The 21,817-nt window shown below is 45.1% G+C and overlaps 1 protein-coding gene across 1 annotated transcript in view; it reads left to right on the plus strand.

Moving 5' to 3' along the window:
* Positions 1–21,591, plus strand: part of LOC146973967 (sodium/hydrogen exchanger 6-like) — a 28,036-nt gene extending 6,445 nt beyond the window's left edge. Inside the window, exons 6-17 of the mRNA XM_085796755.1 lie at positions 2,380–2,485; positions 3,991–4,104; positions 6,469–6,610; positions 8,467–8,572; positions 8,841–8,929; positions 10,731–10,844; positions 13,345–13,456; positions 13,569–13,722; positions 18,205–18,235; positions 19,505–19,593; positions 20,073–20,178; positions 21,360–21,591. Of these exons, the coding sequence (XP_085652881.1) occupies positions 2,380–2,485; positions 3,991–4,104; positions 6,469–6,610; positions 8,467–8,572; positions 8,841–8,929; positions 10,731–10,844; positions 13,345–13,456; positions 13,569–13,722; positions 18,205–18,235; positions 19,505–19,593; positions 20,073–20,178; positions 21,360–21,524 (1,328 nt within the window). The 3' untranslated portion in view covers positions 21,525–21,591. The remainder of the gene's footprint in view (positions 1–2,379; positions 2,486–3,990; positions 4,105–6,468; positions 6,611–8,466; positions 8,573–8,840; positions 8,930–10,730; positions 10,845–13,344; positions 13,457–13,568; positions 13,723–18,204; positions 18,236–19,504; positions 19,594–20,072; positions 20,179–21,359) is intronic.
* Positions 21,592–21,817: the final 226 nt, after the last annotated feature.

Genomic DNA, 21,817 nt, shown 5'->3' on the forward strand with positions numbered 1-21,817 from the left:
AGTCATCGAATCAGTAATAACAACATAACACTAGTATCAAGTGAGTAATGGAAATGAAAAATAAAACTAGAAAAAGAAGCATTTCCTGCAGAAAATGCGTGTGAATGCTGAAAGCAGCTGAACGCTGTTGCTGAATGAGCTGAAGAAATTGTTAAAACAATGCTGAGTTAACTGAAGAAACTGCTGAGGAAATGTTGAAAAAGGCTAAAGCTAAAATATAAAAGTTGAAGACTGAGAGATGAATGTCTTTCTATGGGCGAAAGAAAGAAAGAAAGAAAGAACGAAGAAAAAGAGGGAAAAAAGAGACCGAGAGAGGGGGATGATAGATAGAAAGAGGTAGATAGATAGAGATAGAGAAGTAACAATAGTAAATGGTGTTACTAGTCATCGAATCAGTAATAATAACATAACACAAGTATCAAGTGAGTAATGGAAATGAAAAATAAAATAAGTAAATAACTAAAAATATATATTCTAACAGCTATAACACCAAAAAATTGAAATAGATTATAAATCTCTCTGTCGGTTTAAAACTTTAGCTGGTTTCTAGTGAGAAGAGACTAAACAGAACTCATCCTATCTCCTCCAGCTGCTTCCTGCTGCAGACCTGACCAGCCAATCACAGAGCAGCAGAGTTCCTCTCTGTTTCTAACACTAACTAGTGTTAAAGGGTTAAACAGTCTATTATGGGTTGTATGGGTTAAACATGCGTCTCCTATTGGTTTGTGCCTCTACTACGGCATTTGAATGGCGCTAGTCTACTTACTTTCCATATTTGGAGAGGTGCAGCGGTTAGCCGGCCGAGAACCCGCCCACTGAACTCAGAGCAACCAATGAACGGCCGGTAAACTGTCTGTGAACCTGTCACTCAACGTCATTTATGCACCAATGTGAAGCCTAAACAACTAAAACGGTCGTGGGACAAACACAGTGTTGACGGAGGTGGAAACTATCGCTAGAGACCAAAACAATAACATGTACCAGGCTGTAAATATGTTTTTTTAAGCTGTAAAGTCGCTAGTTTAAAGGACAATTCCAGGCGAATTCAACTCAGGCTGTATGTTCCTAACATTTTAGGTCTAACAGAAGGAATCTGAAGGTTTTCAGTTTAATGTCTCCTGTTTTGCGGTAGTTGTGTCTGTCCCCGCATCGCCACGGCAACGATGAATGGGAGTGGATGTGAGTTTTGCTGTTTAGGCTGTTTCCATCCCTCAAAGCCACAGACAGCGTCAGATGGAGACTCAAACATGCACCGAGAAGTTTATTTACTTCAACAAGCCGACATGTTTGTAAAACTAGATCTAATTCAAAGTCTCCTGGAGTCTCGCGTGAGCCCGAAGTTGCCGTGCTCGGTGTGTTCAGGTGCAGTGGGAAAAGCTACCGCTTGTGTCATAAACACAGGAATATCAACTCTTTACTTGCTTCAAGTAAATAAACTTCTCGGCGCATGTTTGAGTCGCCATCTGACGCTGTCTGTGGAAAAAAATGTAGACTTGAAGCAAGTAAAGAGTTGATATTCCTGTGTTTCTGACACAAACGGTAGCTTTTCCCACTGCACCTGAACACACCAGCACGGCAACTGGTTCTCGCGTGAGACTCCGCCAGACTTTGAATTAGATCTAGTTTTACAAACATGTCGGCTTGTTGAAGTAAATAAACTTCTCGGTGCATGTTTGAGTCTCCATCTGACGCTGTCTGTGGCTTTGAGGGATGGAAACAGCCTAAAGCAGCAGAACTTACATCCACTCCCATTCATTGTTGCCGTGGCGACGCAGGGACAGACACAACTACCACAAAACAGGAGACATTAAACTGAACATCTTCAGATTCATTCTGTTAGACCTAAAATGATAGGAACATACAGCCCCGAGTTGAATTCGCCTGGAATTGTCCTTTAACATGGAGCTCAATGGGAGTTGCTCCCTTCTGGTCTCAGCCCCTAGAGGCCGGACGGAGAACTGCAGCTTTTTGAACGAGGAAGTGACTTCACTTGGATGGATGGTCAGGTCTTCTATCAGGAAGCAGCTGAGTTCTGTTTCAGTCTCTTTTCAATAGAAACCAGGCAAAACCAGCAGGTGTTTGGTGCCTGGTATTATGGGATGGGACCCTGTTTGTACTGTTGATGTAGTTTGGTTCTGTTCTGAACATTATCTGTGGCTGTGAGCAGCTTCTTGATGGAGGTTGTCTGTCTCTTGTTGTGTTACTGTGTCTGTTGTTGTGTTACTGTGTTGTGTTAATGTGTTGTGTTGCTGTGTTGTGTTGTGTTACTGTTGTTGTGTTACTGTGTTGTGTTACTGTTGTTGTGTTACTGTGTTGTGTTACTGTGTTGTGTTGCTGTGTTGTGTTGCTGTGTGTGTCTGTTGTTGTGTAACGGTGTAGTGACGGTGCTGGCCATCTTCAACGAGCTGCGTGTGGACGTGGATCTGTACGCGCTGCTGTTTGGAGAGAGCGTCCTGAACGACGCCGTGGCCATCGTCCTGTCCTCGTAAGATACACACTACACACTACACACTACACACAAATACACACTACACACAAATACACACTACACACTACACACACTCCACACTACACACAAATGCACACGTGTGTTTGAGCAGCAGCTGATGAACTCTCCAGTTTTGTCCCTCATCACTGACGGTAGCGTTGCATTACAAAGGGCAGTCGTCATGGAGTATATAGAGACTATCTAATGACTCACTGGTCAAATAAAATGGGTACCATGGATACAACCATGGTAACGGTCGGTGTAGCATAGACCTACGGGTGTATAGGTACCAACATAAAAAGAGGAGTAAAGCAATATATTAAGCGGTAATATATATATTTCGAGGCCCTATGTGCCACCAAGGCACGAAGTGGATAAAGAAGAAGAATATATATATTTAAGCATCAAAGATGTTCAATCAAACCCACATAGTTTGAAACAACGTTCACAACAACGTGTCACAACTAAGCATAAAGTCTGCTAGCTTAATGCTAACGTATAATGTAAAACACCATAGACGGGCTAACAGAAATTAGCATCGCTATCCAGAGTCTGTGGTCAGTTTATAACGTTGATGCTGCTGCACTACTGCATTTATTTGGTAGCTACACCGGTCACTACTGCATTTATTTGGTAGCTACACCGGTCACTACTTCATTTATTTGGTAGCTACACCGGTCACTACTGCATTTATTTGGTAGCTACACCGGTCACTACTGCATTTATTTGGTAGCTACACCGGTCACTACTGCATTTATTTGGTAGCTACACCGGTCACTACTGCATTTATTTGGTAGCTACACCGGTCACTACTTCATTTATTTGGTAGCTACACCGGTCACTACTTCATTTATTTGGTAGCTACACCGGTCACTACTTCATTTATTTGGTAGCTACACCGGTCACTACTTCATTTATTTGGTAGCTACACCGGTCACTACTTCATTTATTTGGTAGCTACACCGGTCACTACTTCATTTATTTGGTAGCTACACCGGTCGCTACTTCATTTATTTGGTAGCTACACCGGTCACTACTGCATTTATTTGGTAGCTACACCGGTCACTACTGCATTTATTTGGTAGCTACACCGGTCACTACTGCATTTATTTGGTAGCTACACCGGTCACTACTGCATTTATTTGGTAGCTACACCGGTCACTACTGCATTTATTTAGTAGCTACACCGGTCACTACTGCATTTATTTGGTAGCTACACCGGTCACTACTTCATTTATTTGGTAGCTACACCGGTCACTACTGCATTTATTTGGTAGCTACACCGGTCACTACTGCATTTATTTGGTAGCTACACCGGTCACTACTGCATTTATTTGGTAGCTACACCGGTCACTACTGCATTTATTTGGTAGCTACACCGGTCACTACTTCATTTAGGCGATTTTTTAACGATTTTTAAAAATGACCGTAACTCTCCTATGACCTCACTAACACCAGCCCTGTCATCTCACTGCCCCCCCCCCCAACCAACCCCCCCTCAGCGTCCTCCTCCGCCTGGACAAACAGGGGAGACGGGGACGGACTGGTCGCCACGGCAACGCCCTGAGCCCCCCCCGGTGGGAGTGGTGGGGGGGAAACCAGACCCTGAGCCCCCGGTGTGTTGGGCTGTTGTGTAGCTGTTAGAGTTTTAGAGTCCGTCCACACAGACGATGCAGCTTCCAGAGACTCATCGCTACAGGCCGTTGCCACCACAAATAGTTTATGGGATGTGCCTTTAGTTTAGACGGCGACGGCGTTTCTGGGGCTGAAAAAATGCAAAAAAGTGAAACCAGCCTCCAGAGTGGAAATCTTAACATCGCTCCACCGTGGCGTTCCCGTCTAAACGGTAAAAACACAAAACTCTGCTCACGCGTCGGACGTAGCGCTCGCTACTCTTCCAGTGGCGACGCTCGGTCCAATCAGTGGAAGGCAGTCGGCTGACGTCACGTTATCCACCACTTTATTTTCCCAGGATCCATTGTGTCACACCACAACGGAAGTCGGTTTTAGTAGCATTCTAGCAAGCGGCTAACTGGTAGCGTTAGCCACCGGTTCTAGCGAGCGGCTAACTGGTAGCGTTAGCGGCTAACTGGTAGCGTTAGCGGCTAACTGGTAGCGTTAGCCACCGGTGTAGGTACCAAATGTGGGGGCTCCGGGCTGCCAAAACCACTTTGACTAAATCTGATGTTTGTTAAGACTAGAAAACGAATCACCGAACAAACATTACTATTTCTGTTTGCACGCCTCTGCAACTTGTCATGGCTATCGTAGCCGTTAGCTTACAAACTAACATCAGGACGTCAGCTGTTAAAACCCTCCCGTTGTGGGACACGACATGAAACTACTCCAGTTAGCTCAGTCATGTTGGAACTAGGATATCCGCTGGAAAAAATAGTTTTTCATGGAGCGTTTATTGAGTTATTTAAGACACTGCTAATGGCTAACAGCTAACGGTTAGCCCAGCTAACGTTAATCTAAAATGTAATGAATGGAGTGTCATGGCGACACCCAGCGTCGTTCTCCAGAAAGTGGTGGATAGTATCGCTTCAGCTGCTTGGAACCAGGGCCGAGGAGGAACTAAAATAGTTCCTGGTACCAGGTACTAGGGCTGGTGGGAAAGCTTTCTGCTGGTTCTGTGTGGACGAGGCCTGAGAAGCTGATCATCTGAGTCAGTGTAGATCTGTTCTTAGTGTAGGGATGATCACTGCCCCCCGACCCCCCCACCCTCTAACCCCCCCACTGCTCCCCCCCAACCCCCCCACAGCCCCTTTAGATCTGCTGCTTCTCCTCCCAGTCCCACAGAGCCAGTTCTCTGTCGGACTCGGACCACTGCAAAAACTCAAACTCTTACCAAGAATATTTGTCTTATTTCTAGTCAAAATGTCAAAACTAATCTAATTCTACTTAGAATAAGACTCATCACATTAAAAAGCAGCTTGTTTTTAGACACTTTTTACTTCTTTCAAGCAGATTTTAACTTGAAATAAGTAGAAAAATCTGATAGTGGAGCAAGTTTTTCTTTCTTATTACAAACACAAAAAACTTGCTTTCACTAGCAGATTTTTCTACTTATTTCAAGTGAAAATTAGTTTGAAACAAGTGAAAATGATCTAAAAACAAGTTGAGTTTTAGGTGATGAGTCTTATTTTAAGTGGAAAGAGATTAGTTTTGACTAGAAATGAGACATTTTGACAAGAAATAAGACGAATATTCTTGGAAAGATTTAGAGTTTATGCAGCAGCTGGTTCTGCTTCTGCCTCTGCTCGCTCTCGGCTCTCCGGCTGTCGACCAATCACAGCGGAGGGATCCTCGACCAATCAGAGCGGAGGGATCCTCGGCTCCTGTTGCGACTGTCAAACCCAACTCCAGTCTGAACCAGAACCTGAACCAGGACCAGACTGGGTTTGGGTTTCTGCAGCTTTTCATTTGATGCTTGAATCTTTTCTTTTTCTGCACTGCAAAAACTCAAAATCTTACCAATAATATTTGTCTTATTTCTTGTCAAAATGTCTAATTTCTAGTTTAAACTAATCTCTTTCCACTTAAAATAAGACTCATCAACTAAATTAACTTGTTTTTAGATAATTTTCATTTGTTTCATTTGTTTCAAACTAATTTTCACTTGAAATAAGTAGAAAAATCTGCCAGTGAAAGTAAGTTTTTTGTGTTTGTAATAAGAAAGAAAAACTTGCTCCTCTATCAGATTTTTCTACTTATTTCAAGTGAAAATCTGCTTGAAAGAAGTAAAAAAGTGTCTAAAAACAAGCTGCTTTTAATGTGATGAGTCTGATTTTAAGTAGAATGAGATTAGTTTTGACTAGAAATGAGACAAATATTCTTGGTAAGATTTTGAGTTTTTGCAGTGTGTGTTTTTCTCTGAGCATGTGACCTGTGTTCTCAGTCACAGGCCGACTTCCTGTAGTCATGACGACCGTGTGTGTGTGTGTGTGTGTGTGTTGTGTGTGTCTGTGTGTGTGTAGCTCCATCGTGGCCTACCAGCCGGCCGGTGACAACAGCCACAGCTTCGAGGCCTCGGCGCTGCTCAAGTCCTTTGGCCTCTTCCTCGCCGTCTTCAGCGGCTCCTTCGCTCTGGGCGTCGCCACGGGCGTCATGACCGCCCTCATATCCTCACTATGACATCACCGTGACATCACCGTGACATCATCTCAGCTGCATGACATTAGAGCGCTGTAAAAGAGAGTAGTGACAGCACTGGTCCAATGGCAGCGCCTCCTGGTGGAGGAATATGGGTTTTACTAAAGAACTGACATCTCTGCATTGTTGGTGAATGAGCAGTGTGGTGTTTTCAATAATTTAAGGACATTTATAGATCACCCACGTTAATAGCATCATTGAGGATCCTTTACAGATAAACATTAACACATAGGAGAGTAAAAAACAACAGTTTTCTACATGAATGTTTCAATCTACATTTTGTAATAAACTAATTATAAGTATAATCTGATATGACCAAGACACCTAAAAACAAAAACACGGCCGTTTTCATCAATTTACCAGCCAGTGGGCAACACACATACATTGGAGTGAATGGGTTTTCTGGGCGCTGTTGCAATACCCACATCCTGCCACTAGGGGGCAAAACCCTTAAACCCTTAAACCCTTAAACCCTTAGACCCTTAAACCCTTAAACCCTTAAACACTTAAACCTTTAAACCCTTAAACCCTTAAACCCTTAAACCCTTAAACCCTTAAACCCTTAAACCCTTAAACCCTTAAACCCTTAAACCCTTAAACCCTTAAACCCTTAAACCCTTAAACCCTTACCACGGGAGTCAATGGTGGTGTCCTTACTCTCTTTTACAGCGCTCCACATGACATCATCTCACTGCATGACATCATCTCACTGCATGACATCATCTCACTGCATGACATCATCTCACTGCATGACATCATCTCAGCTGCATGACATCATCTCACTGCATGACATCATCGTTAATGTAAACACAGCAGCTGGTCTGTTACTCTGTGATCCACCTGGTGACCGAAGGCTGCAGGTGAACATGTGAACAGGTGAACATGTGAACATGTGAATAGGAGAAGAGGTGAACATGTGAACAGATGAACATGTGGACAGGTGAACAGGTGAACAGGTGAACAGGTGAACCAATGAACATGTGAACAGGTGAACAGATAAACAGTTAGACAGGTGAACATGTGAACAGGTGAACAGTTAGACAGGTGAACATGTGAACAGATAAACAGTTAGACAGGTGAACAGGTGAACAGGTGAACCAATGAACATGTGAACAGATAAACAGTTAGACAGGTGAACATGTGAAGAGGAGAAGAGGTGAACATGTGAACATGTGAACAGGTGAACAGGTGAACAGATAAACAGTTAGACAGATGAACAGGTGAACATGTGAACAGGTGAACAGATGAACATGTGAACAGATAAACAGTTAGACAGATGAACATGTGAACAGGTGAACATGTGAACAGGAGAACATGTGAACAGATAAACACTTAGACAGGTGAACATGTGAACAGGTGAACATGTGAACAGATAAACAGTTAGACAGGTGAACAGGTGAACAGGTGAACCAATGAACATGTGAACAGATAAACAGTTAGACAGGTGAACATGTGAAGAGGAGAAGAGGTGAACATGTGAACAGGTGAACAGGTGAACAGATAAACAGTTAGACAGATGAACAGGTGAACATGTGAACAGGTGAACAGATGAACATGTGAACAGATAAACAGTTAGACAGGTGAACAGGTGAACATGTGAACAGATGAACATGTGAACAGATAAACAGTTAGACAAATGAACATGTGAACAGGTGAACATGTGAACAGGAGAAGAGGTGAACATGTGAACACGAGAATAGGTGAACATGTGAACAGATAAACAGTTAGACAGGTGAACATGTGAACAGTTAGACAGGTGAACATGTGAACAGATGAACATGTGAACCCCTTGCTGTTTTCTCCTTGACGGTCGTTTTGATCACGTGACCAAGTTCACGAAGCTGCGTGACTTCCCGCTGCTGGAGACGGCGCTCTTCTTCCTCATGTCCTGGAGCACCTTCCTATTGGCCGAGGCCTGCGGCTTCACAGGTAACCACGGCAACGCCATCCACACACCACGGCAACACACCACGGCAACGCCACCAACACCATCCACACCGGAGCTTCTGGTTCACCACAAACAATCACCGTTTGTTTCCATAGAGACAAGTGTCACTCAGCTTTGGTTTCACATGAATTTCCTCTGGTCGTGTGTGTGTGTGTGTGTGTGTGTGTGTGTGTGTGTGTGTGTGTGTCTGTGTGTGTGTGTCTCTGTGTGTGTGTGTGTGTGTGTGTGTGTGTGTCTCTCTGTGTGTAGGTGTGGTGGCGGTGCTGTTCTGTGGCATCACTCAGGCTCACTACACCTACAACAACCTGTCACCTGAGTCCCAGGACAGAACCAAACAGGTGAGGCTGCACTGCAACAACTCCACATCTGTCCAAAAAGAAAAGAATATTTGTCTTATTTCTTGTCAAAATGTCTCATTTCTAGTCAAAACTAATCTCTTTCCACTTAAAATAAGATTCATCACCTAGAAATGAACTTGTTTTCAGATCATTGTCACTTGTTTCAAACACATTTTCACTTGAAATAAGTAGAAAAATCTGCCAGTGAAAGCAAGTTTTTTTGTGCTTGGAGAGAAGGATGACGTCAGCCTGACGAGCCAATTAAAATGTACTGTATGTCGTCATGGCGTTAAGCCGCCCAACGACTCTCTAAACAGATAGAGCGCTGTGATTGGTCAACACAAACGGTGTTCCAGACTCAAAAAGTTCCTATGGCTCGTTTCTAGACTAGATTTCTAGATTTCTAGGCTACTATATCCTATCAAATAAAGGCAAAAAAAAAAAAAGCCAAAAAAATTAGACTCATCACCTAAAATTGAACTTATTTTTAGATCATTTTCACTTGTTTCAAACTAATTTTCACTTGAAATAAGTAGAAAAATCTGATAGTGAAAGCAAGTTTTTTGTGTTTGTAATAAGAAAGAAAAACTTGCTCCACTATCAGATTTTTCTACTTATTTCAAGTGAAAATCTGCTTGAAAGAAGTAAAAAGTGTCTAAAAACAAGCTGCTTTTAATGTGATGAGTCTTATTTTAGGTAAAATGAGATTAGTTTTGACTAGAAACAACATTTTGACTAGAGATCAGAGGACCAGTGACGAGCAGCTTCGTGTCTGTGGTCAGTCCACTTCCTGTGAAGTTTGATCAGGACAAAGTGTCTTTACACACACACACACAACCACACATACGCACTGCCTCTGTTACCACGGTGATGTGGTCACAAGTGTTAAAATGAAATTATTATTTTATTATTATTGTGAAACTGGTGGTAGAAGCAGGTTTCTGTTCTCAGGAAACACCGTTAACATGAGACACAGACCACAGACACCTGCTGCTCTTCTCTTCTCCTGTCCCTCAGTCTGTCTGTCAGTACGTTTACATGACACTTGAAAAAAATCGAATTATTGCCTTAATCCGACTACAACTGGACAACTGAAGTGCAGGTAAACACCTCAGTCAGACTGAAATCGGAGTTGGAGAACTCAGATTAAGACACCCAGATAATGTGATTGGAATTAGATTTTCTCCGTCATGTAAACACCTTAGTCGGAGTAGAACTGGACAATGCATGTGTTCATGCTCCACAACAGTAGAGACGGCACCAAGTGGGGCAGAGAAGCCGCCTGAACCGGCAAAGTAAAGAAAAAAACCCAACGTCAGGGCCGATTCAATGCATTTTACACAGCACCACCAATGAAGCCCGTATCCTATTCTCACTCAGCGTGAATCCGGCCCAGACTGGCGCGTCTGGTCGGGAACTGCAGTTGAGAATTTATTATTAAGCTTATTAAATTGTTTATATTCAGTTTTTTACGAGGTGACAGAAAAGTCAACAGGACAGGCGGCGTATTAACCGTTAATTTAATACATCCATGGTATTAACCTGCTGAAACAACGGGTGACACCATGAGGGGGCGATGGACCCGTCAGTTATTACATTTTCTCAGTTGCATGTAAACTGAGACAAGGACAGAAGTCTGATTTGACGCCAAAATCGAATTTTGAGCCGAGCTGGATGAAGCTCTGCATGTAAACGTACTGTGTGTGTCTCTGTCTGTGTCCCTCAGCTGTTAGGGTTAGGTCTGTCTGTCTGTGTGTCTCTACTCTTCAGTCTTCAGTCTGTCTCTGTATCTGTCCCTCAGCTGTTCGAGCTGCTGAACTTCCTGGCGGAGAACTTCATCTTCTCCTACATGGGTCTGACTCTCTTCTCCTTCCAGTCTCACGTCTTCAACCCTCTGTTCATCCTGGGAGCCTTCGTATCCTTCTGACTCGCACTGTGTTTGACTGACGCACTGTGTGTTGATGCATAAAGGAAACACAACACAACCAGTCACCCCACCTACATTAACCCCCTTGGTGAGGTCCAAACCTTACACCCCCTTTACACCTGGCACTACCATGTGTCCACACTCAGGTCTGATTCAGATCCCATCTCATATTGGATCTTAGGTAAAGCAGATCAATTATAAAAGAAAAAAGAAAATGAATAGCCATCTGTGAAGTTGTGCTATTACTCTCACTTTTTTTTGGCTTTTTGAAGCGGTGGAAGAAGCCATCTTCAGTATCTTGAAAGAGGAGAGCACTGAGTTCTGCAGCTGCTTTTCATAAACTATAAACAGTTTTCTTGTCTGTAACAACATCTCTGTCCTGGGTGATGATCCCTCCTCTGTTGTTCACCCTGAGGTTTCTCCTGGTTTTCCCTGTTAAAAGGGTTTTCCATGGAGTTTTTCCTCAGTGGATGTGAGGGTCTAAGGACAGAGGATGTTGTTATGATGGGATGTAAAGCCCTTTGAGACAAACTGGTGGTAAAAAACGGGCTATACAAATAAAATTGCCTTGCCTTGCCTTTTCTGAACGTTGTCCTCTGTGCCGAGGACGATCTGGACGTGGGAACAGTGAAGACTGATGGGACAGACTGTGATTAGCTCCTGGTGCTGTCCGCTGCCCCCCACCAGGACAGTTTGTTTATGAAACCGTAGCGAGCGCCGTGATGACGTATTCCTGCCAGCGTAGTCATACCCGGATACAGGACACATCACTGTTGACCCTCGTGTTCATTGTGGTCATAATGCAGCGGTGGTTTGGCCGATCGGACCAGAACCAGATTGGAACCGGATGACTCTTTCTAAGTCTGAACAGTCCCAAATCACATGAAATACGATTTTTGCAAAACAGATGGAAACCACCTCCAGGAGGTGGTTTCAGATCTCAGTCTGAACAGCTTCAAACACTCAGATCGGTTTTGACTGTCCGTGACGTCACTCTCCGCGGCGCTGTCACTGTGTTACACATAGACATATATACAGTATATATATATATATATATATATATGTCTATGGTGTTACAGGTCCCGTATGGTCCCGTGAGCTCCAGTTAAATATCAGTTTCCTTCTTGTCACATACGGCGTAGCCTCCGCTCCGACGTCGTTGCTACAGCAACCTGTCAGATGGGTCAATAATGTAGCCCAGTCTGAACAGAGCCAAATGCGATTTGGACACTTGCTAAAAACAGTGTGGACAGTCAGCCCTAAAAATCGGATATGAGAAGGAATCAGATTTGCCTGCAGTCTGAACGCACCAACTCCGGCGACGCACATCAAGTCGACGGATCATCATTCATTGTCTCTGCAGAGCAGCAGCTGCGGCCGCGCGGTGCATCATGGACCCGACACGTCCAGTTGACGGTCCAGTCGCCGTACGTGAATTTCCATAATCACGGCTCCACTTCTACTTTATGCAAATTGGGTCGGTCCAACGTAATGCAGCCGGCTCAGAAACTCTGTTCAAACTATCAAACTAGGCCGTGTTGATCAAATATGAATCAAGATTCTGTTACTGCACTACACATTTCCCGCCTCAAATGTTTTCAGAAACAGACTTTAGTGTTTAGTGTGTTGTTTAACTGTAAAATGAGATCGTTTGTGACTCGGCCGCCATGTTGGAAACGGCAGAGCGAGACTCATGCTCCGCACCACGTCATACAGAACCGCCCACTCACCGGTGGCTCGGCGATTAGCTGCATCGGGATCCGTCGCCGCCGGAGTTGGTGTGTCTGCACCATTAGCAGCTTTGGGAACCATTGGGAACCATTTGGAACCATTTTGGGATGTTAGATAGAGATAGATAGAGATAGAGAAAACTGTATTGATCCCAATGGGCAATTCAGTTTGCAGTTGCACCTAGCCATGGTGAATAAATACATAAATAAACAAAGGACAATACAATGCCACAACCAGCATGACGTGAAAAGAGTCTCAGCAACACATTCAAATTGACATTCAACATTTAAAAGCCAGGGGAAATAAGCCAAAGATATGGTGTGCCCCTACACGCGCACACACATACACTTAAGCGTTAGCACTCAGGTATGCGAACACATTGCCCTTTTCTGCTCCTTCTTTTAGGGACAGCATCCGTAGGTTTTCCCTTCTGCTTCTGTCCTCAAGGTCTGCTGGTCTGGACCGGATGTGGACCAGAGAGTCTGTGTTCAGAGAGACTGTTCTCTGCTTCCTTGAGGCGCGGCTGTAGTTTGACTGAGACAGAGCGTTGTTGTTGTTGTTGTTGTTGTTGTTCGTCTCCTCAGCGTCTGGACAGAGTCACCTGCATGGCGTCCAGTCGGGTCTTCATTCCTGTCTGCTTTATTGAAGTGTTTCTGAGGAATGGTTTCTAGAGTGGCCGCTGTGAGAGGCTCATCTGACCTTTGACCTTTGGTGAGGTCGGCTCAGCTGTTGTTGTGTCCTTGACCTTTGACCCCAGCTGGCCGTGTTTATTGGCCGAGCCGCCAACATCTACCCTCTGTCCTTCCTGCTCAACCTCGGCCGCAACCACAAGATCGGATCCAACGTCCAGCACGTCATGATGTTCGCAGGTAGGAAACACAAAGTACTACACAAAGTACTACACACTGTACTACACACTGTACTACACAAAGTACTAAAAACTATAGGCTACTACATTTCTTCTTCCCCCTCCCCCTCCAGGCCTGCGGGGGGCCATGACCTTTGCCCTCTCCATCAGAGACACGGCCACCTACGCCCGTCAGATGATGTTCTCCACCACGCTGCTCATCGTCTTCTTCACCGTCTGGCTGTGTGGAGGAGGAACCACGCCCATGCTGTCCTTCATGAGGATACCGTAAGAACGTCCTCAATGTCTTCACCTGTCTGTCCTCAATGTCCTCACTGTCCTTCATGAGGATACCGTAAGACTGTCCTGAGAACTGAGAAACTGAGAACTGAGAAAAACAGCTTTTAGTGTTTTTCATTGTCAGGTTTAAGCATCAAATGAGTCAAGTCAAGTCAAGAGATCTTTATTGTCCCCGGAGGGCAATTTGTAGTGCAGCCAGCAGCATAAAACAACAATAAAAACCAAAGCACAACAGTGACACAACATACGCTAATAATAAAAATAGCAATAAAATACATACACATGACAACACGGAGCACCCCCCACAGGATGCCACGTGGGACACGGTCGAAAGCCTTCTCCAAGTCCACAAAACACATGTGGACTGGTTGGGCAAACTCCCATGCGCCCTTGAGCACCCTGCGGAGGGTGTAGAGCTGGTCCAGCGTTCCACGGCCAGGACGAAAACCGCATTGTTCCTCCTGAATCCGAGGTTCGACTATCGGCCGAATTCTCCTCTCCAGCACCCTGGAATAGACTTTCCCCGGGAGGCTGAGGAGTGTGATCCCCCGGTAGTTGGAACACACCTTCCAGTCCCCCTTCTTGAAGAGAGGGACCACCACCCCGGTCTGAAGAGAGGGACCACCACCCCGGTCTGCCAGAAGAGAGGGACCACCACCCCGGTCTGCCAGTCCAGAGACTCTGTCCCCGACTGCCACGCGATGCTGCAGAGGCGTGTCAGCCACGACAGCCCCGCAACATCCAGAGACTTGAGGTACTCAGGGCGGATCTCATCCACCCCCGGTGCCTTGCCACTGAGGAGCTTCCGGACTACCTCAGTGACTTCAGCTTGGGTGATGAATGAATCAACCTCTGAATCCTCAGCCTCTGCTTCCTCGACGGAAGGCGTGTCAGTGGGATTGAGGAGATCCTGAAGTATTCCTTCCACCGCCCGACGATATCCCCAGTCGAGGTCAACAGCTCCCCTCCTCCACTGTAAACAGTGTTGGCGGAGCACTGCTTCCCCCTCCTGAGGCGTCGGATGGTTTGCCAGAATTTCCTCGAGGCCGACCGGTAGTCCTCCTCCATGGCCTCCCCGAACTTTTCCCAGACCCGAGTTTTTGCTTCGGTGACCGCCCGAGCTGCCGTCCGCTTGGCCTGCTGGTACCCGTCAGCTGCCTCAGGAGTCCTCCGAGCTAGCCAGGCTCGGTAGGACTCCTTCTTCAGCTTGACGGCATCCCTTACTTCCGGTGTCCACCACCGGGTTCGGGGATTGCCGCTGCGACAGGCACCGGAGACCTTACGGCCACAGCTCCAGACGGCCGCGTCAACAATGGAAGCGGAGAACATGGTCCATTCAGACTCAATGTCTCCGGCCTCCCTCAGAATCCGGTCAAAGCTCTCCCGGAGGTGGGAGTTGAAGACCTCCCTGACAGGGGATTCTGCCAGACGTTCCCAGCAGACCCTCACGATACGCTTGGGTCTTCCAGGTCTGACCAGCTTCCTCCCCTGCCAGCGGATCCAACTCACCACCAGGTGGTGATCAGTTGACAGCTCAGCCCCTCTCTTCACCCGAGTGTCCAAGACATACGGCCGGAGGTCAGATGACACGACTACAAAGTCGATCATTGACCTCCGGCCTAGGGTGTCCTGGTGCCACGTGCACTGATGGACACCCTTATGCCTGAACATGGTGTTCGTTATGGACAAACTGTGGCTAGCACAGAAGTCCAATAACAAAACACCACTCGGGTTCAGATCGGGGAGGCCGTTCCTCCCAATCACACCTCTCCAGGTAACACTGTCGCTGCCTAGTGAGCGTTGAAGTCTCTCAGCAGAACGATGGAGTCCCCAGTTGGAGCACTTTCCAGCACCCCTCCCAAGGCCTCCAGGAAGGCCGGGTACTCTGCACTGCCATTCGGCCCGTAGGCCGAAACGACAGTGAGAGACCTATCCCCGACCCGAAGGCGCAGGGAAGCGACCCTCTCGTTAAGTGGGGAGAACTCCAACACATGGAGCTGAGCTGGGGGGCTATGAGCAAGCCCACACCAGCTCACCGCCTCTCACCATGGGCAACTCCAGAGTGGAAGAGAGTCCAACCTCTCTCCAGGAGTTGGTTCCAGAGCCCAGGCTGTGCGTGGAGGTGAGCCCGACTATCTCTAGCCGGTACCTCTCAACCTCCTGCACGAGCTCAGGCTCTTTCCCCCCCAGCAAGGTGACATCCATGTCCCTAAAGCCAGAGTCGTTGTCCGGGGATTGGGTCGCCGGGGCCCCCGCCCACGGCTGCCACCCAAAACACACGGCACCGGCCCCTCATGGTCCTTCCTGCGGGTGGTGGGCCTACTGGAAGGCGGGCCCACGTTGCTCCTTCGGGCTGCGCCCGGCCGGGTCCCATGGGCAGAGACCCAGCCCAACCCCAGGCCTGGCTACAGATACTGCACTTTGCCTTGGTTTTGGCTACAGATACTGCACTTTGCCTTGGTATTAGCTACAGATACTGCACTTTGCCTTGGTATTAGCTACAGATACTGCACTTTGCCTTGGTTTTAGCTACAGATACTGCACTTTGCCTTGGTATTAGCTACAGATACTGCACTTTGCCTTGGTTTTAGCTACAGATACTGCACTTTGCCTTGGTTTTAGCTACAGATACGGCACTTTGCCTTGGTTTTACTCCAATGGAATCATAGAGTAAACTAGAAAAAGCATTTCCAAGAATGGAAATGGTGTGACTGCTGAAAGCAGCTGAACGCTGTTGCAGAATTAGCAAATGGTGCAAGCAGTGATCACCATACAAATGTTTGACCAAGGTAGGAATTGAACCCACAATCTCATGGTCAGAAGACTTTGACATTGCCTCTAGGCCACAGTGTACACACTGTTGCAATGACGGTTGTCTGTTGATGAGCTGCACTCTGTCTCACTCTGAAGTTAACGAGCTGCACCTGTTGGAAACACACTGTGTCAACACCAAGAAAGCTTGAGAGTCAAGCTTGAATGACTTACAATGAAAATGTCTGTGAATTTCAGGCTGAGAGCAGCAGTTTCAACATGAAGCAAGTTATCAGAAGTCAACAGAGGACGACTGGGAAAATAATTCACTATAATTGTTATTGAGGCAAGATTTGAACCAGTAACCTTCAGGTCTCCAGCTCAGCAAGCTAACCACTAGGCTACAGGCAGAGACAGTATGTGAGGGGCAAAGAAAACCTTTAATAAGAGGATCACTGGCTCCTGCTTAAAAAAAAGGTAAGGAAAGTGCAGAAATTAGCCACACCAAGAAAGAAGAGGACTTTTTTGTGACCTGTGACTATTTTTTGGTGAATTAAAATGATTTAAAAAGCACTTAACAGCAAGTTACAAACTGTGGCACTAGCAATTAATGCGTCTCTTAACGACCACCTGTAACCAATTGAGGGTGATGGAGGGGAGCAGAATTCATAACAAGAGTGCTCAACCTGGATTTGAACCAGTGACCTTGGGGTTGGTAAGCAGCCACCCTAACCACTACACTAGAGTAGAGTTGGGGAGATGAGAGGTTGAGACTTTGATGAATGTGAGATTTTTCAATGATGCTTAAAATAAAAAGAAATTAGTATAAATTAGCCACACCAAGTAAGAAGAGGACTTTTTTGTGACCTGTGACTATTTTTTGGTGAATTAAAATGAATTAAAAAGCACTTAACAGCAAGTTACAAAGTTGAGCTCCTTCTCCTGCTGCTGTGAAAAAAATGCATTGGGCTGAATGAGAGCAGAGAGCTCCCTGGCTGCATTTAAAAAATATTTTAAATTATTATCTAAGTCTCTTTGCATTTTTGACCAGAATTTTAGCCAGAAGACAAGTGTGGCTACAAAACTGGAGAAAATAATTTGTCTAGAGTTTAATTTGTGGCCATGCTGACAGTTTAGCCAGAAAAACTCTAGAATGTTTTTTTGCCTCTATCCACTCTGACACCACTCTGGCTCTGCTCGTTAGACGCAATACACACACATTATAAAGCTGAAAAAAATCAGAAAAAGTTAAATATTTGAAAAAGTATAAATAGTTAAAAAGAGAAAAGTAATGCCGATAAAGTTCAAAAAAAGCTGCACGTTTTGATATATGAATTGTTGAAATCGCACAAAGTATGAAGGACTAGAAGAAGACCATAAAAAGGCGGAAGAAAATGGCCAAACAGAAGAACAATAGTGTGACTGCTTCCAGCAGTCACACTAATTATAGGATGTAGGGAGTGCTCTTTGCGGATACTGCACGTTGTCTTGGTTTCACAGTGCTTTTTTGGATGGACAGCAAAATAAAAAGTCCAATAACTCTGGAAATTTTAGCAGAACCAATATCAAATTCTACCAGATTGAAGAGAATATGCCTTTACACTTTGGATTGGTCAAAAAAAGAAGAAAAAATGCAGATACTGCACTTTGCCTTTTTACCTGTGTTCTAATGAAGGTTCTGTTCATTCACTACTGCTGTCCTCTGTCCTCTCTCCTCAGAGTGGGCGTGGACTCGGACCAGGACGCCTCTGTAAGTCTCCACACACTCCACACCAGGCTTTGAAGCTTTGTTTTTATTGTAGTTTTTATTTTATTGTTTGCACTGACAGACACACAATCAAACAGATCTTACAGCCAGATGGGTTTATATAAACCACCTCCCCTTTTAAACCTGTGATCAACTTTTCTTTACTCCCCCCTCCTCAATCACACATGCACAAGCACACAAGTGCATATCTTCATCTCATACACAGATATATAAATACAACATTTAACAGTAGTATATAGCAAAATGAAGACATAGAAAACCTAATGATGCAACAGTGACTAGGTCTGTATGTTTCATCTTGGTTTTAAATGGATTTAATGAGGAAAAAAACAAAATATGTAATATTTCCCAAAAATGAGATCCAAAGTGGATCACTCCATATGAAGTTATTAGAGGCTTGAATATGTCAACAATTGATCAGTTCAGTTCAGTTTTATTCATGTCCCGAGGGAAATTGGATTTGCAGCAAGCATTACAGACACAAGACAAAAAAGACAGCATCCAAGACATCAACATGCATTAAAAAACAGTACGAGTAATAGAAACATACTACTAATAATAAATTACTGTTGATAATAATAATAATAACAACATTGATTTGAATGCATTATTATTTTTGGAGCTATAACAAAAACATATACTTTTATACTAACGGCCCTTGTCATATAAATGCCATAAAAAGGTAATATACATTTTTTTTTTTTTTTTTTTACTGCATCAAATCTTTTCACAAACGTCAGACCTAACTGTAGATATGAAGTTTTATATGATTTTTTCTATATTTTGTATGTTTTTGTAGAGATTTGTATGGAGATACCACACAGATGGGAGATATGGACTCTGTTTATAAACACCAACATAAACAAAGCCTGTATGGCCTTTGATGAGGATCCAAATTTCACACACACAGACACACACAGACAAAATATTTTTCTTACCCACATTCACACCACTCTTCTGCATTGGTCCAAACACACCCAGACCAGTTTTAGGGTTTTCATAGTTTTTTACTGCCCTATATGTTGCATAGAAAGAGAAATATGCCTAAACAGCGGTTTCAGTGAAGGCCTAGTTCTCTGGTGGTTTAGGGAGACCTCTAGTGGTGGAAGGCGGGCTAAAACCTATTTTCCCTTTAAGAGAAACAGGATTCTAAAAACTGTTTTGTTCAGGGCGCCCCCTGGTGTCAGAATGAAGCAACAGCGACTGAAGCTGAATGTGTGTTGTTGTGTTGTGTTGTTGTGTTGTGTTTAGGGCTCTGCTGCGGTGGACGGCGCTCAGCGGAGAAACACCAAACATGAGAGCGCCTGGCCCTTCAGGATCTGGTACAACTTCGACCACAAGTATCCTTTGACCTCTGACCTCTGACCTCTGACCCGTGGCTCCATCGGTCTGACACCATCGGTCTAACCTTCACTAGCGCTGTGATCGAATCAGAATCAGAATCAGAATCAGAAGTGTTTTATTGGCCAGAGCAGTGAAGGTCAGTTTGCAGCAGGAGGAACTGGTCTTGGTGTCAGCTGCAAACATGAAGGTACCAAAAAATAGAATAGAATAAGAATTTAGAGAATTAAGAATTTAAAAAACATAAAAATAAAAATAGAATGAATTGAAATATTACAGTGCAAAAGATACGCATATACTATACTATATACAAAAAGGAAATATGCATTTACTATAAATACAATAATAAAGATATATACAAAATACAACTAAATAAGTTATTGTGCTGACCATGTTGTTGTATAGAAGATGAGTGTGGAACCAGTTTGAACCAGTTTGAACCAGTTTGAACCAGTCTGGACCTTGACCGTGTCCTCAGCTACCTGAAGCCTCTGCTGACCCACAGCGGTCCTCCTCTCACCACCACGCTGCCGTCCTGCTGCGGCGCCGTGGCCCGATGCCTGACCAGCCCACAGGCCTACGAGGTCTGACGCCGCACGCTGCTGCACGCTGCTGCACACTGCTGCACACTGCACGCTGCTGCACGCTGCTGCACACCGCACGCTGCTGCACGCTGCTGCACGCTGCTGCACACCGCACGCTGCTGCACGCTGCTGCACGCTGCTGCACACCGCACGCTGCTGCACGCTGCTGCACGCTGCACGCCGCACGCTGCTGCACGCTGCACGCTGCACGCTGCTGCACGCTGCTGCACGCTGCACGCTGCTGCACGCTGCTGCAGGCTGCACGCTGCTGCACGCTGCACGCTGCTGCACGCTGCTGCACGCTGCTGCAGGCTGCTGCACGCTGCTGCACGCTGCTGCACGCTGCTGCACGCTGCTGCAGGCTGCTGCAGGCTGCTGCAGGCTGCTGCACGCTGCTGCACGCTGCTGCACGCTGCTGCAGGCTGCTGCACGCTGCTGCACGCTGCTGCACGCTGCTGCACGCTGCTGCACGCTGCTGCACGCTGCACGCCGCACGGCTACTAATACACACTGATAAAACTCTACGTCTTACCAAGAATATTTGTCTCATTTCTAGTCAAAACTAATCTCATTCTACCTAAAATCACGTAAAAAGTAGCTTGTTTTCAGACACTTTTTACTTCTTTCAAGCAGATTTTTATTTTAAATAAGTAGAAAAATCTGATAGTGGAGCAAGTTTTTCTTTATTATTACAAACACAAAAAAAACTTGCTTTCACTGGCAGATTTTTCTTCTTATCTCAGGTAAAAATGAGTTTGAAACAAGTGAAAATGATCTGAAAACAAGTTCATTTTTAGGTGATGAGTCTCATTTTAAGTGGAAAGAGATTAGAAATGAGACATTTTGACAAGAAATAAGACAGATATTCTTGGAAAGATTTTGAGTTTTTTATCTATCTATCATTCTATCTATCTATCTATCTATCTATCTATCTATCTATCTATCTATCTATCTCTCTATCTCTCTGTCTATCTATCATTCTATCGTTCTATCTGTCTTATTTCAAGTGAAAATGATCTAAAAACAAGTTCATTTTTAGGTGATGAGTCTTATTTTTAGTAGAAAGAGATTAGTTTTGACTAGAAATGAGACAAATATTCTTGGACAGATGTAGAGTTTTAGCAGTGCAGCGTTTCATCTTCTTCATCTTCATCTTCTTCCTCTTCCTCTCCTCCCTCCAGAACGAGGGTCGTCTCCATGACGACGACTCTGACTTCGCCCTGGACGACGCCGGCGGCTCCATGTTTGGTGACGTCACCGTCAGCACCGTGAGGCGCTCGGCGGCCGACGAGCCGGAGAGCAGAGGGACTCGGCTGGTCCTGCCCATGGACGAGCCGTCACCGTGACGACGACACCGTGACGACGCCATGACGACGCTCCTCCCCCCGCAGACACAGACTGTAGAAGGACCTGTCAGAGCGGTTCTGTTCTGGTTCTTCTCTACGCTCCAGGAACCTCTCGTCTGTCCAGGAACTTTTTATTTATTTATTTATTTAACACAAACAGTTTATTTATTTATTTATTTATGTTGTGATTCTAGTCCAGTTGTTTTATGAACAAACTGCAACAGAATCAAACTCAACTGGTTTTGTTTCCTCAACATGTCCTGAGTGAGGGAGAAAAGCCCCGAAGAATCCCA

This window comes from Trachurus japonicus, chromosome 14, assembly GCF_045865225.1.
Source record: "Trachurus japonicus isolate A0001 chromosome 14, Traja_1.0".
Classification (NCBI taxonomy): domain Eukaryota; kingdom Metazoa; phylum Chordata; class Actinopteri; order Carangiformes; family Carangidae; genus Trachurus; species Trachurus japonicus.